The sequence below is a fragment of the Mastigoproctus giganteus genome, chromosome 4, assembly GCF_048544385.1.
Source record: "Mastigoproctus giganteus isolate SK-2022 chromosome 4, ASM4854438v1, whole genome shotgun sequence".
NCBI classification, from domain to species: domain Eukaryota; kingdom Metazoa; phylum Arthropoda; class Arachnida; order Uropygi; family Thelyphonidae; genus Mastigoproctus; species Mastigoproctus giganteus.
Window position 1 is genome coordinate 98704631 of NC_143578.1, and position 18019 is coordinate 98722649.

The following is an 18019-nucleotide window of genomic DNA, read 5'->3' on the forward strand; positions in this document are numbered from 1 at the left end:
ACCTTTGTTTTCAAAAAAAAAATAAATAAAAAATAAAATATTGCTTTGTTAGCAGGTATAAGGAAGTGATTATATCATTATATAAGGCAATGGTTAGGCCACATCTTGAGTGCTGCATACATGTCAGGAAACATAATTTCAGGAAGGATGTGGATATGTTAAAGCAGGTGCAGAGAAGACCAGTGAGATTAATGGATCAAAAGAGTGTTCTTACCAAGAAAGACTTCGGTTCTCAGAAGAATCTATCTGAGAACTGAAGTCCTTCATTCAGTGTCTGGAAAGCAGGCACCTTTAGTGATGGACATATTTGAGAGGTCATAATTGATTATTTTGATTGTGGAAAATTATGTGATCATGACAAATCATTCAATTATTTCATTTAAATGATATAATCAGATTGTAGATGAAATACATTTGCAGGATAAATGTGTGGAAATTAGCCTTCAGTCAGTGAGTAGTTGATTATTTGACTTGACCTCAATATGAGAACAATACAAAGGGTACTAGGAAAGTTTTGCAATACAGCTTTGTTTATTTAATTTTTTCAAAGTAATTTCCTCTACATTCAATACACCTCTCCATCCTCCGAAACCAATCTTTAAACCAGTTCTGCCAAGTTTCACTAGGGAGTAAAGCACACTCGTTGTCCCAAGCCCGTAGAAGGACCTCATCACTGGAAAACCGCCTCCCTTTTAGCTTCATTTTCACATGCAGGAACAGTGCAAAGTCGCAGGGAGCAAGGTCTGGACTGTAGGGAGGGTGCTCGAGAAGTTTCAGTCCTGTCGTGGTCAAATATTCGGTGCAGGCTTTGGCGCGGTGCGCTGGAGCAATATCGTGATGGAGGTACCAGGTGTCCATTCTTGACTTTGGCCGCAGGTTCTTCATAGATCCAATGACTTTACGCAGGCATTGTTCAGTATACCACTTAGCTGTGACTGTCTTCTGCGTGTCCAAAACGACACGTTCCACAATTCCACTCGATTTGAAAAATACAGCTATCATTTTCTTCTTTACAGATCGGGATTTTCTGACAGTTACGGGTGTGTCGTCATCATCAAAGACCCAAACTTTGTTTTGAGCCTTGGTCGGCAGATCGTAATAGTACAGCCAAGTCTCGTCACCTGTCACGATGTTGTTCACATATCGAGATTGTCCCTTATCAAACTTTTTTAACGTCTCCCGGCACCAAGTCACACGTTGTGTCACTGCTCTTCAGTCAGTTGATGCGGCACCCAGATTGTTATTTTTTTTTGGTTTTTAGGAGCATTAGCAACTAAGGCCATATTGCTCCGGGATATGCGGTGGTTATACCCTGACCTTTCCGCATCCTTCGTATTTGGTGGTGACGGGCTCGAACCTCGGTCTAATCAAGAAGCGTGTGCTACGCACTGCTGCTCCTTCCCACCTGGCTACGGAGGCGCCGCGGCACCCAGAGAGAACAAAGTTTCTTCACGTGCAAATGATCTTGCAGAATCGAACGAATTGCTGGTGCATTTAGGCCCAAAGTATCCTCTACCTGTTGGTAGGTCACTCGCCTGTTTTCGTCAAGCATTTTCCTCACAGCAGTAACGTTTTCCTCCGTAACTGACGTTCGTGGCCTTCCCGGCCTCTCAGAATCCTCCAGAGTGAAATTTTCCCTTTGGAATTCTCTATACCACCTGAATATCGTTGTACGATGTGGACAGTCATCATCTAGTGCAAGAGTCATTTCTTCTAAACACTGGTCTATGGTTAAACCACGCATGAAATTATACCGCAAAACTGTCCTTATCTCATTTCGTGACCACGATGCCATCGCAAGCACTTTACACTCTCACTACTAATGAATAACTGAGCCCATCGACTTGGCGTGGCGGCTACTATGCACGTATGAACATGTCTCAACATGCAGCAACAAGCAGCTTCCTGTGATTCATTGTTGCGTCATATTGCAAAACTTTCCTAGTACCCTTTGTACACTATTTTCACCATCAGTTTAGTAGATGTTTAAGAGCAGTGTTGACATGTTTAAATCTACTTACAAGTAGATTTGTCAAACTTTTACACTTTTACACTTGTAAAAGTTGACATGTCAACTTTTACAAGTTGACATGTCAAAAATCTACTTACAAGTAGATTTTTGAGCTCCCATAGGGAGCTCAAAAATCTACTTGTAAGTTTTTGAATTATGCATAAAATAGTTAGCTGAAAGCAGGAACGAGGATATCAGTATCATCTGTCATCAACTTTGTTTCTTCAACATAGTATCCAAGCTTATCAGTTTTTTTATTGTGTTCATAGTGAAATTGACATATATACACATTATTTATGCTTTAAAAGTTTACATTGTAGAACAGTTAATATTGTAAATAAAACAGTGTTTTAAATTTGTTAGGGATATCCATCACGATCATATCAGTATACAACATTAAAAGAAATAGAAGAAGCATATTCTGGAGAAAAAACACAGAGATTTTATGTATATGCTGTTGTTGTTCACTGTAAAATGAAATCATCTCAAAGTAAGTAAGTAAGTAATGCTCTTTTGCTGCATGTAATATGGAACTGATTGGTTGAGCATAAATTAAAATAATATGAGGTCATCAAAAAAACTCTGGCAGTTTTGAAATTTAACTCAAGAAATATGAAGAAAATGTCATTTTAGGGTTTATCCTGAAATTTTGAAAAATTAAGTTTTAAATTATGAATATAATTATGTAATAATTATCATCATAAATTAATAATTAGTAAATGAATTTACTGAATGCAGTTATGATACACCATCATTGTGGGGGTGCAATTACTCTGAGGACTTACTTAACAAGTACAGGATAATGTTTGCAAAAAGTCACAAGTTAGGATTGAATTTGAAAGTGTCTGCAATTCTGCCCAGACATGATAGGAGGGAGTATATGTTGAGAGGCTTTTCAATCAATTTGGCCCTGGAGAGGGCCAAATTGATTGAAAAGCCTCTCAACTGTACAAGATTAATGTGGTAGAATTATTCTCAGCATGATCTTTCTTGTCAACAGGAGAGACTGTTTTTACAGGGATGGGATACACTTGAATAGAAGGGGTGCAAGAATATTTGCTGATGCTATCAAGGTAGTGATAGGTGGATCTGAAAACTTAACTTGTTGGGGAGGAGGTACACACTAATAGTTTAAGTAGAGCCACAGGCAGAGGTGAAAGTGATTCTTGCATTGATACTATTGGTACACGCAGCAACCTGGAAAGCAAAGTGTCTGCGATTTTAGGCACTGCTGTGGATCTTGGAACAAATGAATATATGGGCTGTGTTCATACTCTTAGGGTATCTAAGAGTAAGAACACATGCATGCCTGTATACTTGCATATACACTAATGCTAGGAGCACTGTAAATAAATTTGATGAAGTTGAAATACTGATTAAGTCTTCAAATGCAGACATTGTAGGAATAGCAGACATGGTGTCACTCAGACATAAGTGATGCTGAATTTAAATATGTGGAATACAATGTATACAGGAAGGACAGGAGGGGTTATGCTCTTAGTTAAGAAGAATATTAAATCTAAGGCAGTGCATCCAGTTGATATGGGTCACAAGTACAACGTTGAGTCAGTTTGGTGTGATATAAGCACTAGAAAAACAAAATTGAGAGTAGGAGTGGGTTATAGGCCTAATGACATTGTGATACAGGGAAATAGTGAGCCAGTAAATCAGAATTTCTCATAATGGGCAATTTTAACTGTTCAGATGCTGACTGGAATTTGTGGGTTGTTCACACACGTTAGCAAGACTTTTGTGAATTCCTTGAATGACTGTTTTCTAAAGCAACATTTTAGAGAGGCAACAAGATGAAGCGATACTCCTGACCTGGTTATCAGCAGTGATTCTTCATGCATTAAGAATCTGCAGGTAAAAGACCCACTGGGTGGACTGATCACAGTGTACTAATGTGAAATTTAATTAAAGAATAACTGCTGTCAAGGGTAAATAAAGGGAATGGCTTGTGCTTTCATAAGGGTGACTACAGAGGTCTCAAACAGTTTTTAAATTGGGTGATGATGTTACCAACAGCAAATTCTAAATGGGAAGTATTCAGGAAAGTAAACAAAGAATGCTACTAGGCATTTCATACCAACAAAGAAATACTGTTCAAGGCTTAGACCTAAATGGATGTCATACAAACTATTGAGACACATGGCTGAGAAGAAAAGTGCATGGGATACATATAAATTATCAGCTGATATAGAATTCTATGGTAGATATAAATTAGTCTGTAATCAAGTCACAAAGGAGGTTATGACTTCTCATAATCTGTCTTAGTTAGCCTAACTTGTTACAAAAAATGAAAAGAAAAACAGCAAAACTTCTAAGCTTGTATTAACAGTAGAAGGAAGGGGTTGAATCACATTGGATCGCTTAATGTCTATGTGTTAACTGTTGATGACCTTGCTCAGGTTGCAGACAAATTGAATATGTATGAATGCATCTACATTCACACACAAAGAATTCTTTGGGGAAGAGGATGCTATAAGTTTATCAAACTGTAGCAAGGAGCTAAATGACATTGTGATAACTGAAAGGAAAGTGGAGATGAAATTGTTGAGGATGGACATAAAAAAAGGCACCTGGTGCAGGCAGAATCTATCCAATTATATTAAGGGAGGCAGCAAAGGAGGTAAGTAAATTCTTAGCCATAATTATAAGAGGACCCTATGGACTGGAGATGTGCAAATATATCCCCAATTCATAAAGGGGGATCAAAAGATGACATGAGTAATTACAGACCTGTTAGCTTTAACGTCTGTTCTAAGAAAAATAATGGAATCACCGGTTAAAGAAGTAATGCAGGACTATTTGGACATGCATGCAATTATACTGCAATCGCAGCATGTATTTGTCAATGGGCAGTCTTGTTTAACCAGTCTGATAGGTTACTATGATGCAGTGACCAAGGAACTGGATGCAAAAAATAATTTTGACATCATATACTTGGATTTCAGGAAGGCTTTTAATACTGTTCTACATAAAAGACTGCTGTACAAACTGCAGCAATGTGACATTAAGGGTAAGATACTGCTAAGGATAAAGGGATGGTTAAGTGGAAGAAGACAGAGTGGTTATCAATGGGCACTGCTCGTTGTGGACTAATATTGTTAATGGAGTTCTGCAGGGTTCAGTGCTGGGTACGTTTTTTGTTTTCAATATTTATCAGTGATATTGATGAAGGTATATCAGACTTAATGTCTAAGTGTGCAGATGATACAAAGGTTGGCAGGGTGGTTAATGACAGTTCAGGGTGAGCTATTGCAACATGAACTAGGACATTGGTGTTCGGCCTATGCCTTGCAGGTTGTATTTCACAGTGAAATTCGAAATTTGAATTGGGCTCTGCAACTTGTCAATAGTTTGTCTAATTCAAAACGATTGCTGAACCCCACAGGCAAGCATTATTATAGTGAAAGTTTGATAGCCTCTTGCATATATGTTATAAAAAATATGTTATACGGTATAAACATTTCTGTTTACTTCCCCAAGAACTGAATACTGTCACATAAAATTCTTGTAATTGTAACTTGCATTACTCTGCACATGTAATCCATTTTGTCTATACTACAGGTAGTTAAAATCCAAAAGTCACGATTCTTAATTAACAATACAAACTGCATGATTTCCCAATGCTTCAGAGAAAAAATTTTTGCACTGAAGGATTTGAAAAATTTAACAATTCCTCATAAGGAATTCACAACAAGGTATATGAAATTGTTTTCCTTGCACATAATAACAAAGATTGCTGAGTTTTGTTTTTGCTACCATAATAGTCATAGAGCTCGATGTGCACAAGCTGAACATTAAAAAAAGTGTGCATTGTTTTTTTTTGCATAACTGTACATACCTTCTAAAGAGAGAGAGTATTTGTGTTTTTGAATGTTATTCTGTTTAATACTTGTAATCTGTGCAAAAAAGGGGTGACATTTCTATCCTCTAGCACTATTAAAAAAATTAAAAGGAAGAATTATTACTCATTCAGTAAACTTTGTAACATAGTAACTTGCTAATTACAGCTACATAAGTGGCCATAGAGTACTTGCTTCCATAAATTGGTGACCACTTTGACATTACTTTAGACTGGCCAAGAGAGAATGCCCAGTGTGTGGGTAGAGCTTTAAAAATATACATTTGATCATAATTATGAAATTTTAATTTGATTGTGTAGAATTAAATGTTTTTTGTGCACAAAAATTAAGTCGTTTGTGGGAGCAATTGGCCTTCAAGCTGCTTCAGGAGCTTTCCTCTCATTTTCAGTATTACTTTGTTGAGCCACATAAAAGGCAAAGGATATACTTTAGAACCAGTAATACTTTACTTTAATGCCATGGTGTGGCAACATCAGAGTGCTTCAGCTTTGACGTGTTACTGAACCTGTGATTCTTGCCAGTTACTGATGAAACATTTAGGACATTCTTTCAGTAACTCAGAAAGAATTAAAAAGTATTTTATATTTTTAATGCTTTTTTTAAAGTTTATATTTGTTCTTTCTCTATGTTAGGAATTGAAACTTGCTATTTGGAACTTGCATGTTGGATCCATCCCACCTGTGTGTTTATGAGATTTCTTATATTTTCAATAAGGAAGAATTAAAAAAACTATATATATTTTTCTTTACTGTAGTTAACATTAATTTTAATTTCCTGTACTTTATATCTGGATTGTCAAGGTACCTTCAGTGCCACTGTAATAAGAGAATAGATATACACATCCACATGTCTCTTTCTACTTAATCCAGTGATGGCCATGATGGCACACACAAAATGCTGAATAAAGAAAAATTTGAAAATTTAATTTGCCACCAAAGTGATGTAAATGTGAATTTTAACATTCCTTTAGTATAGTTTTAACTTTCGATTGGCATCCCTGATTTTGTTGGAATTTGATAAGCATAAGCATGTCCATAAAGAAAACAGATCAGAGTTTTAGGTATGCTGTCTGCCAATTCTGGCAAATGTTTAAGCCCACCATTGGCTGTCTGCCAATGGTGGGCTTAAACATTTGTTGAGAATACTACTTATTTGCAATGAACTTGTTTGTAAATGAACATCATGGGTCGGAAAAATTACTTCTAGAGGGAAATAGAAGTCTAATAATAATTTACTTTTCATTTTGATTTCATATCTTACCTGTCATTGTTTCAGTTTGAAGTGTGTTATTTGGATAATAAATTGCTAGTGATAACATAATTTGGATTACAGGTTTTTGGTTGTTGTTGGATAATGTAATTTGGATTACAGGATTTTGGTTGTTGTTTTGTCAACTGGTTTCACTCATATTAGCTTTACATTCTGCTTAGCCAATCATGTAAGTGGAATTCTTATTTTAATTTTTATGTGCTTGATTGCACAAATTCAGACAAGTGTGGGAAAGTGGCAGAATCACATCTGACTCTCAAATTCTTTGTTTTAAAAAGTCTTTAAATTTTTAAAAACATCTTGAAATCAAGTTATTGAAAAACATCTTAAAATCAAGGTATATTGAAAAACTTATTATTATAAAGCTTTTAAAGTTATTATTAAAGTATTATTCTTAAACCTTTATTTTAAAAATAAGTTTTAAAGTAAATTTAAAAATATATTTTTGCCATGTTTACTTAAAAGATATTCCACAGGATATCTTTATGTGCATTTATATGTTATGAAAATATCTGCTAGCTGTTGTGATGATTTTTAATGCTGGTTTAATTTATAAAAGAATTAATTAAAAAATGATATATTATTTTTTCTTCTATCCACTATACTGTCAAGATAGTGAATACATTTAGTGCCCAATTGTAATTTATTTATTTCCTCTTTTCCAAACATTTCCATGGTATTATGGAGGACTCACATGCAACAGATGGGGATGACTTGTTGTTTGGTTTTTTAGGAGCATTAGCAACTAAGGCCATATTGCTCCGGGATATGCGGTGGTCATTCCCTGACCTTTCCGCATCCTCCGTATTTGGTAGTCACGGGCTCGAACCCCAGTCTAATCAAGAAGCGTGTGCTACGCACTGCTGCTCCTACCCACCTGGCTACAGAGGCGCCTGGGGATGACTTGACTTTTAGGTATACACTCAAGCTGCACCAGCTAGAGAGCTAAATTTATTGTGTACAAATATATGCAGATATATGTATATTGCTAAACCCTAAAATTTTATTACTTTATTTGGGAACTGGCAAAAATATTGCTGCAATAAGTGCAGGAAGTTAAAATTAGCAACATTAATTACAGTAAAAAAAATAAATACATAAAAAACATGACATCTTTTGGATTGGGTGGTTGAGGTATTCAACATGCAAACTTTGAATAACTAGGTTAAATTCCCAGTATAGAGACAAACAAATATAAATTAAAAATACAACTGCTAAAAAAAAAATTTATTATTACTGAAAGTATATCATAAATTAGCATTAGCATTAGTAGAGGCATTTGATGCAAGAAAGCAAGCTTATGCAGCATCACCCAAAAAAAAAAAAAAAATTAAATAAAAAAATAATAATAAATAAATAAAAAATAACCACCTCCACTTCACCCCTCTATTCATTTGAAATACCTGTCCAGCTGAGCCTTAAACTTATTTAGGCTATCAACTTCCACGACAAAAGATGGAAGTCTGTTCCACCAACCAACCACCCGCTGGCTAAAGGCAAACTTCCTCACGTCTATCCTACCTCTGTCTTTCCTCAATTTGAATTTATGCCCTCTCAGGTGATTATTCTGAGCAAGAGGAAGAATCCCATCAGCATTGAGCATTCTCAAACCATTCAAGGCTTTATACACCTCTATCAGATCACCTCGCTGGTGCCTAGTCTCCAGACACTGTAATTTGCAAAACTTAAGCCTTTCTTTGTAAGAGCACCCCTTTGTTCCATTCACTAATCTTGTTGCCCTTCTCTGTACTCGTTTCAGCAGCTCTACATCCCTCTTGAAATGAGGCCTCCAGACATCTGGAGGCCTCTAGATGTGGCCTGACCATTGCCTTATACAAGAGAATAATCACCTCCTTATCCCTGCTAGAAAAATTCCTATATATCATCGACAATACACCATGAGCTACTCGTGCAGCCCGTCTGCACTGCTCAGAAAACTTCATATCTGCCTGCACAACCATCCGCAGGTCCCTTTCATTCTCTACCACTGTCAGTGTAGTATCACAGAGTTGATACGTTGCTCTGGGGTTGCTGTTTCCCATATGTAGTACTTTACATTTGTCAATGTTAAACTTCATTTGCCACCACTCAGCCCATCTGCTCAACCTTTCCAGATCCTGTTGCAGTAGCATAGTGTCAGTAGTGTCCTTGACAACCCTGCCAACCTTCGTACCATCTGCAAACTTGGACATTAAGCTTGATATACTATCATCAATATCATTTATAAATACAGAAAACAATAATGGACCCAAAACTGAACCCTGAGGGACTCCACTAATAACATTAGTCCATGATGAGCAGTGTCCATTGATTACCACTCTGTCTTCTCCCCCTCAACTACCCCTTTATCCATAGCAGCAATTTGCCTCCAATGCCACACTGCTCCAATTTGTGCAGCAGTCTTGCATGTGCAACAGTATCAAAAGCCTTTCTAAGATCCAAGTATATAATATCAAAGTTATTCCCTGCATCCAGTTATTTTGTGACTGCATCATAGTATCCAATCAAATTGGTCAGGCAAGACTTCCCCTTAACAAAACCATTCTGTGTCTGAGCTATAACTGAAGTCTTGTCTAGATGATCCTGCAGTGCTTCTTTAACCAGTGCCTCCATTAATTTTCCGGGAACAGAAGTTAAACTAACAGGTCTATAATTACTTGTGTCGCCCTTTGATCCTCCTTTGTGAATTGGGGTCACATTTGCACATCTCCAGTCCATGGGTACTTCCCCTGAGTCCAAGGAAGCTCTCATAATTATGGCTAAGGGTTTGCTTACTTCCTTTGCTGCCTCCTTTAATATAACTGGATAGATCCCATCCACCCCAGGTGCCTTTCTTGTATTTATCTTCAACAATTTCTCCTCCACTTTACTCTCAGTTATTACAAGATTCTCTAGCTTACTGCCAGAGTTGAATACACCTCTGGCATTCCCCTCGCTGAATAACTCCTCATGTGTGAATGTCGATGCAAAATATTCATTTAGTTTGTTAGCTACCTGAGCAGGATCATCAACAGTTGACCCATCGATATCAAGTGGACCAATCTGATTCATCCCCTTCCTTCTAGAGTTTGCATAAGTAAAGAACTCTTTGCTGTTTTTCTTTGCATCCCTTGCCAAAAATTTCTCGTAATCTGCCTTCGCCTGCCTAACCTCCTTTGTAACTTGGTTACAGATCAACTTGTATCTATCATAGGCTTCTGTGTCACGTGTTAATTTGTATGTATCCCATGCATTTTTCTTCTCTGCCATATTTCTCATTAGTTCATCTGACATCCACTTAGGCCTAAACCGTGAACAATATTTCTTAGTTGGTATGTAAAGCCTAGTAGCTTGCAAGATAAGTTCTTTGAATGCTTCCCATTTTGAATTTGCTGTTGATAACATCATCAGTTGGTCCCACTGTATAGAATTTAAATACTGTCTCAGTCCATCGTAGTCGCCTTTACAAAAGCAATAACCCTTACCTCTTTGAGTAAATCCCACTTCGGTACACTGTGATCACTGCCACCTAGTGGTTCATTTACCTGCAGATGCTTAATGCATGAAGAATCACCACTGATAATCAAATCAAGAGTATTACTCCCTCTAGTTGCCTCTCGAACAGGCTGATGTAGAAAACAATCATCCAATAAATCCACAAAAGCCTTGGTAGTGTGTGAGTGACCAGCCCCCAAATACCAGTCAATATCTGGGAAATTAGAATCCTCCATTATAAGACTCTCTGATTTAGAAGAAGAAGAAGAAGAAATCTTTATTGTATACAAAATGCATATGCCGTACACAATACCCTTCACGGCTAGAAGCCAGGGGTTTACAGTAAAGGTTAACACAAGGTAAAAGTCTAATATAAAGGTTACAAAGGCTAATACACTGCAATAAACAAGGATGAGATAGGAGAAAAAATAATCTTATTACTAATTATACAAGTGTAATGAAATGAAAGCAAATGGAAAAAAAATTTACTGGCCCACTCTATTTCCCTGTACAATTTCTTATTATACTCATCAGAGTCATTAGGCCTATAGCACACTCCTACTCTCAATTTTGATCTCCCAATGCTTATGTCACACCAAACTGACTCGACACTGCACTGTCCAGCAATGTCGACTGGCTTCACTTCCTTGGATTTTATGTATTTCTTAACTAATAGCATAACCCCTCCTCCCTTCCTATCCTGTCTATCCCTTCTGTAGACATTGTACTCCCCAAATTCCAGTTCTGCATTCCTTATGTCTGTGTGACACCACATCTCTGAAATCCCCACAATATCTGCCTTTGATGTTTTGAACAATACCTCAAATTCATCAAATTTATTTACTAAACTCCTAGCATTGGTGTACACGCAAGTATACATGCACCTGTTCTTTTTCTTAGCTACCCTAACACAACCCATGTGTTTACTTGTACCCCAATGATTCCCAGCAGTCTCTGAAATATCCTGCATCTTATTTTCCAGGCTGCGGCTCATTCCAATAGAAGCAGTGCAAGAATCACTTTCACCTCTGCCAGTGGCTTCTGTTAATCTATTAGTCCTTGTATCCCCCCAATCTAGCAGTTTTCCGACCCACCTAACACTGCCTTGATAGCATCAGCAAACATTCTTGCACCCTTTTTATTTAAGTGTATCCCATACCTGTAGAAGCAGTCTCATGTTAACAAGTACAGACGAGGCGGAAAAAAATTCTACCCCTTGAGCCTTGCACAATCTTTGAAGGGCCGAATTGATTGATAGGGCTCTCATCATATACTCCCTCCTATCATGTCTGGGCAGAATTGCAGACACTTTCAAATTCAATTCTAATTCACGGCTTTTTTTCAACAGTGACCTTGGAACCACAGGTTCATTCTCAGCTCACAACTGAAGCACTCTGATGTTAATACTCTAAAGCAAAGGATTACCTACAAACTTCTATATTCAAATTGAACAATTCTCATGGCCTGAAAATCAGTTTTTTTTTTTTTTGCATATATATATATTTTTTTTGTTGCACATTTTTTTTTTAGTATATACAGTAGTTGCATGTGATATTTTCTTTTCATGTAGCTTTCTTGGTTAATATTTTCCATAAATGAAAAAAATTAACCATGAAAAAAAAATATATTTATTATTAATTTTTTTTATTTGCATGAGCAAATAAAAAATAATAAATTCAACAACCATTGTAAAATTTCACAACTGTAATCAAACACGTATTTACTCAGACACTGAGCTACCACTCTCAGCTGTTCTAAAGTGATGTCAATCTGGTCATCGTCTGGTGTTGAAAGCGCACTTCACACTTAGAGATAAATGAGTTAAAAAGAGTGAAACTGATGTTACTTATTTTTGCTTGCTTACAGGTATTAAAGAGCAATTAAAATCTTAAAAATGTGGATACCCCTTTCCATTTTTACATAAAATTATACATAATTAATAGCACAATGCTTATTTTTATATACAGTTTTCTTTTATATATAGCATGTTTGAGAAATGTACTGAATTTCTCCACGACACTTGTTATTTTTCTTGTATTGCTGCATTAAACACTTATTCATGAATATCTAAACAATGAAACTAAAATATTATTAATATTACGAAAATTTTGCACAATGTTAATAAGGGCATGTGAGTAAAAATTTCTTGATTAGTTAATACCAACATGTTCTGAATTTATATGGATGCTTTGAACCCTTTTAAATCAAAATGAGTGTATTTAATTCTTGAATTTCAAATTATTGCGATTTTACTGTAAATGGCTTCTAATTTGATAATAGTATGCTTCTCAGCATTCTTTCTTTCTTTCTTTCTTTCTTTCTTTCTTTCTTTCTTTCTTTCTTTGAGGATGCTGCATGGTTTCTCCAGTGACAGCTTTGAATCTTTGGCTTATTCTCACTTTAGAAACAGTATTGTTACTCATTATTTGATCTAAAATTTTATCATTTTAAATTGAATAACATTGCCATAAGAGGCGAATCGACTATTCATTTAACTCAGCAGTGGTGGCCACTCAATAGGTTCCTCAGAAAAATATATATTGTGCATTAATTGCTAGTGCACAGTTAGCAGATGTTCCTCCCACTGCCTTCCTGAACATATAAGGCCTCTTGCTTTAGGCAGATTATGAGAAATAATTGGTAAGATGCAAAGAAAAACAGCAAAGATTTCTTTACTTATATAATCTCTAAAAGGAATCAATGAATGAGATTGGTCCACTTGATATCAGTTGTTTGACTGTAGATGATCATTCTCAGATAGCTGCCAAACTAAATGAGTATGTTGCATCTACATTCACGCAGGAGCAGTTATTCAAGGAGGAGAAGGCCAGATGTTTATCAAAGTCTAACAGGGAGTTAAATAATTTTGTAATAACTGAGAGCAAAGTGGAGAAGAAATTATTGAAGTTAAACATAAGAAAGGCACCTGGGGTGGATGGGATCTATCCAATTATATTAAATGAGGCTGCAAAGGAAGTAAGCAAACCCTTAGCCATAATTATGAGAACATCCTTGGACTCAGGGGAAGTCCCCATGGACTGGAGATGTGCAAATGTATCTCCAATTCACAAAGGGGTATCAAAGGGTGACATGAGTAATTACAGACCTGTTAGTTTGCCTTCTATTCGAGAGAAATTAATGGAGTCGCTGGTTAAAGAAGCACTGCAGGATCATCTAGATAAGACTGCAGTAATAAATCAGACACAACATCGATTTGTTAGGGGGAAGTCTTGTCTGACCAATTTGATTGGATACTATGATGTGGTAACAAAGAAACTGGATGCAAAAAATAATTTTGATATCATATACTTGGATTTCAGCAAAGCTTTTGATACTGTTGTGCATGGAAGACTGTTGTACAAATTGGATCGGTATGGCATTAAGGGGAAGTTGCTACAATGGATAAAAGGATGGTTATTAATGGACCCTGCTCTTCGTGGACTAATGTTATTAGTGGAGTTCCCAGGGTTCGATGCTGGGCCCATTGTTGTTTTGTGTATTCATCATTGATATTGAGGAAGGTATATTAGGCTTTAATGTCCAGGTTTGTAGATGATACAAAGGTTGGCAGGGTTGTTAATGATAGTAATGACAATATTCTACTACAACAGGATCTGGAAAAGTTAGGCAGATGGGCTGAGAAGTGGCGACCGAAGTTTAACATTGACAAATGCAAAGTACTGCTTATGGGTAGCAGTAACCCTAGGACAGTCTTTTGGAGAAAATGGATGGGTGAAATGGGAAGGTTTTATTTATTTATGTTTTTTTTTTTTGGCTGATGCTGTATAAGCTTGCTTTCTTGCATCATATGCCTCTACTAATGCTAATATTTATCACATCTGTTCATTGAACAAAACATTTTATTTGCTGTTTTGTTGGTTTGTGCTCTGAGACCTGATTTTAAAGTAGTCATAATTACTACTTCTGTTACGTCATGCACATAGCTGTTGGCTCTCTGGGTTTATAGTGGAAAATCCATCTTTTTTGAGTCAGTTTGTCACCTTCTGTGTCTCACTGTCATAACATAAGAGTTCTCCTTTTCCTTTTGCAGAAAAAATAAACTGTTATTTTCGTTAACAAGTACATTTATTCTGCAGGATTTTAATTTCCAACATAAGTTTTGAATTTCTTTAAATTGAAAAAAGATGGCAGGATAGATGTGCAAAACTCTTTTGCTTTCACCTAGAGAATAAGTGATTGTTGGAGCAAACTACCAACTGATGGTGTGAAAGTGGGTAGTTTGAATGAATTTAAGAGACAAATTATTAGAGGGGATGGGCAGATGAATTGGATATTTTTTTTAGAAGTAATAAAGATTAAGAAAAGACCTTAGCTGATTAAAAATAATATCATTAAAGATTTATTTTCAATAAAATGTCTAGGATTGCAACTCCTCTAACTTGCATTCACTGATAGTTTATAAATGACCCAAAACACTGCTCTTCCCTGTCAATAAATTAAAAGCACAATTAATCCTTGTCAGCAACACTTATAAGACCAGTGAGAGACAAGTAGAGAGTCAGTACAATGTGAATATCAAAAACGGGTTATTGGATGGCAAACAGATTAATAATCTGTGGAAAACTTTACCATAAGTTTTATACATATGGTTAAAAAATAAATGAAAAGCATTAGTTCTACTTATATTGTGCCATCAAGGTGGCTTGGTGTGCCGATACAATCCAATGAAGTTTTACAAATTCAAATGCTCAATACACTCACTGCAGAAGCTGTATGACTTTATGAATAAGTTTTGGTAAATTGTGGACTTAGTTTGGCAGCTGACTTTCTATCATGAATTTCTAAGACCACAGTGTGTTTCTTTCCTTATGGCAGTTGAAAGTCTGCTGGCTCCAAAAAGGATTTATATATAAGTTGCCAACTGAGTTTTTGGAAGCATTAAGTTATTTTATTTAACTTCATTATAATGTTATTTGGAGAACCAATCTCTTCTCCAAATAAAAGGACCAATGGAAAAAAAGTTTTTGAAATCAAATTGAAATTGAAATCTGAACGGGAAAGAAACACACTCACACAGTGGTAGACAATCCTATGGCTATATTTTAATATAAAATGTATAATAACATAATTAATTTCTAGTGCAGTGTTTACTTTAGAAAAATATCCTGTTTTACCTTACTACAGCTTTTTGAAAGTCAAAAGGTAAGCAGCTGTACATTCAACTTCATAAATTCCTATCAACTGGAGAAATAAATTACATAAATGTAAACAAGCAGCATAAAGAGAGAGACAGTACATATCTCATGGCCATAAGAAACAATACTTTCAATTGGACCTCATAACACGTGGAGCTGGTCTCAAAAAAAGGGGGGTGGGATTATATGAGTGATTAAGTACACAGGTTAGACATTATAATAACACAAACAAAGTTGGTGGCCTTGTGTATCAGTTTTTATTACCTCTCTTCCACTTCATTTCACAATGATTGATTTTTTGTGCAAATGTTCCCTATGTCCAACCATAATTTACATTTCATCTGATCCTGATAAACGACATTGTCAAGATCACTGTATATATACAGGGGTAATTTTTTATTCGTCATACCGTTTTATTCATCTTGAAGAAATAAAATATTGTTTAAAAACAAATTAATACTATTTAGCAGTGTTGGGAAGCTCATGCTACAACTTGTGCACTGTGTCCTCCATATTTATCAGTAATGTGTTGCAGTTGGAGTATGAAACTGCAAAGAATGTGCTCCAATATTTATTTCCTCTGACATAGATAAATTTCATCTTCAATCACTTCTGTGGTGCAGGGGAATACTGAAAACATTACAGCTGAGCTTATCCAGTCATATTGAATCAGTGCTGCTAAACTCTGTACTTACATTTTAGTTGCCTTCTTAAAATTTTGTTTATTAATCACTTATTATTATACTTTTTAAACCTTTGAAGTCAGTTGCTTGATATCATCGGGAAGGGAGTATTCCATTTCTTTAAGTAGAGAACTATGGGTGTTATGTAGCATTTCTTACAAAGAGACAGTATTTATTACCTTTACTAAAGAAGTATGTTTCTACAAGTAAATTATGAGTGGGTACAAATGTTTCAAAGTGAAATGTGGTGACCTTGTGGTATAAACTATTTGCTTTCTTTTAGGGGCTTGTTTTAAGACATCTTCCTGAATTTGCAGATACAGCAGTGCCACTCCTGAATGTTCCTCAATATAAAATCCCGAGACATATATATAGAGAAAAAAAAAATATATAAAGAAATTTAAAACAATCTATTTGTACTAAAAGAGCCTTACTTAACAAGGATGGGGGTGGGGTAATAACTTTATTAAATAATTTACTATGATGTAATAAAATTTAGTGTGCCTAATGTAATACAAGTTTTATGGTTGAGAAACATCACCTCAAAGCCACATCTAGTTTGTATTAGCAGGAGCCTTGATGAGTCTTAATACACAAGCCTTGAACAGTACTTTAACAAAATAAAGATGCATCTGCCACAATATTCTTTTTGTAGATATGCTGATTTTGTGGTCAAATCATAAAAAAATGTGTGTGTGTGTGTGTGTGTGTGTGTGTATATATGTTTAGCTTATTGCCGACCGGGCTAGCCAGGTAGGTAAAGTGCTTGCCTGGCAACCCAAAGGTCGTGGGTTCAATTCCCACCCCTGTCTTGGATCACAGTAAAATGCAGAAACTTTGGGAGGTGCATTATGGCCATAGAAGCTTATGTGCCAACAACTAACAAGGGAGAAAAAGAAAAAAAAAGTTTAGCTTATTTCAATTTTTGTTAACTCAAAGTAAATTTATTTATTGACCAGTTTGCTTGGTAAAATTTGTTTAAATTGAAGCATGTGGAATTACAGATGTATCCAGTATCCAAGACTAATTGCTATAGATTCTTTTTTTTTTTCCTATACCTCATTTCAACTGGGAAAAAAAAAAAAAAACAAACAAACAAACCACACTATCCAGCAGTTGCACTGAAAAAAAAAAAAAAAAAAAAAAAAATTACATGAACAGGCCATAGTGTGCACTACTGGCTTCTTAATTGGGTCCATGAACTGACATGGTAAACAAATGTTAGACTGCCATTTGCCCAAATCACTGCTGTGACAAGACATGGCATGGAGTCAACAAGGTGTTAAAAACGGGACACAAGGAATACCGATTGTCCACATAAAAAAAATTATCCTCAATTATTGGAGGACAGGGATGTGTTGATACCTTTCCAATTCATCCCACAGATGCTTGAAGTCTTCATGTTCCTCAAACCATTCTCTCACATATTTGAAACTGTGGTTGGTTTTATTATCATCTGGATAGCCCAGATGTACCTGATCTACACTGATGCATAGATATGCTCTGGTATTCATGATGCCCTCCAGTAGGATTATTTCTTACAGGTGAAAGTGT

At 35.9% G+C, this 18019-nt stretch overlaps 1 protein-coding gene across 1 annotated transcript in view; it reads left to right on the top strand.

Moving 5' to 3' along the window:
* LOC150086944 (protection of telomeres protein 1-like) overlaps positions 1 to 18019 on the top strand; it is a 186486-nt gene that overhangs the window by 125425 nt on the left and 43042 nt on the right. Inside the window, exon 6 of the mRNA XM_090372328.1 lies at positions 2375 to 2501. Coding sequence (XP_090228454.1) covers positions 2375 to 2501 — 127 coding nt within the window. The remainder of the gene's footprint in view (positions 1 to 2374; positions 2502 to 18019) is intronic.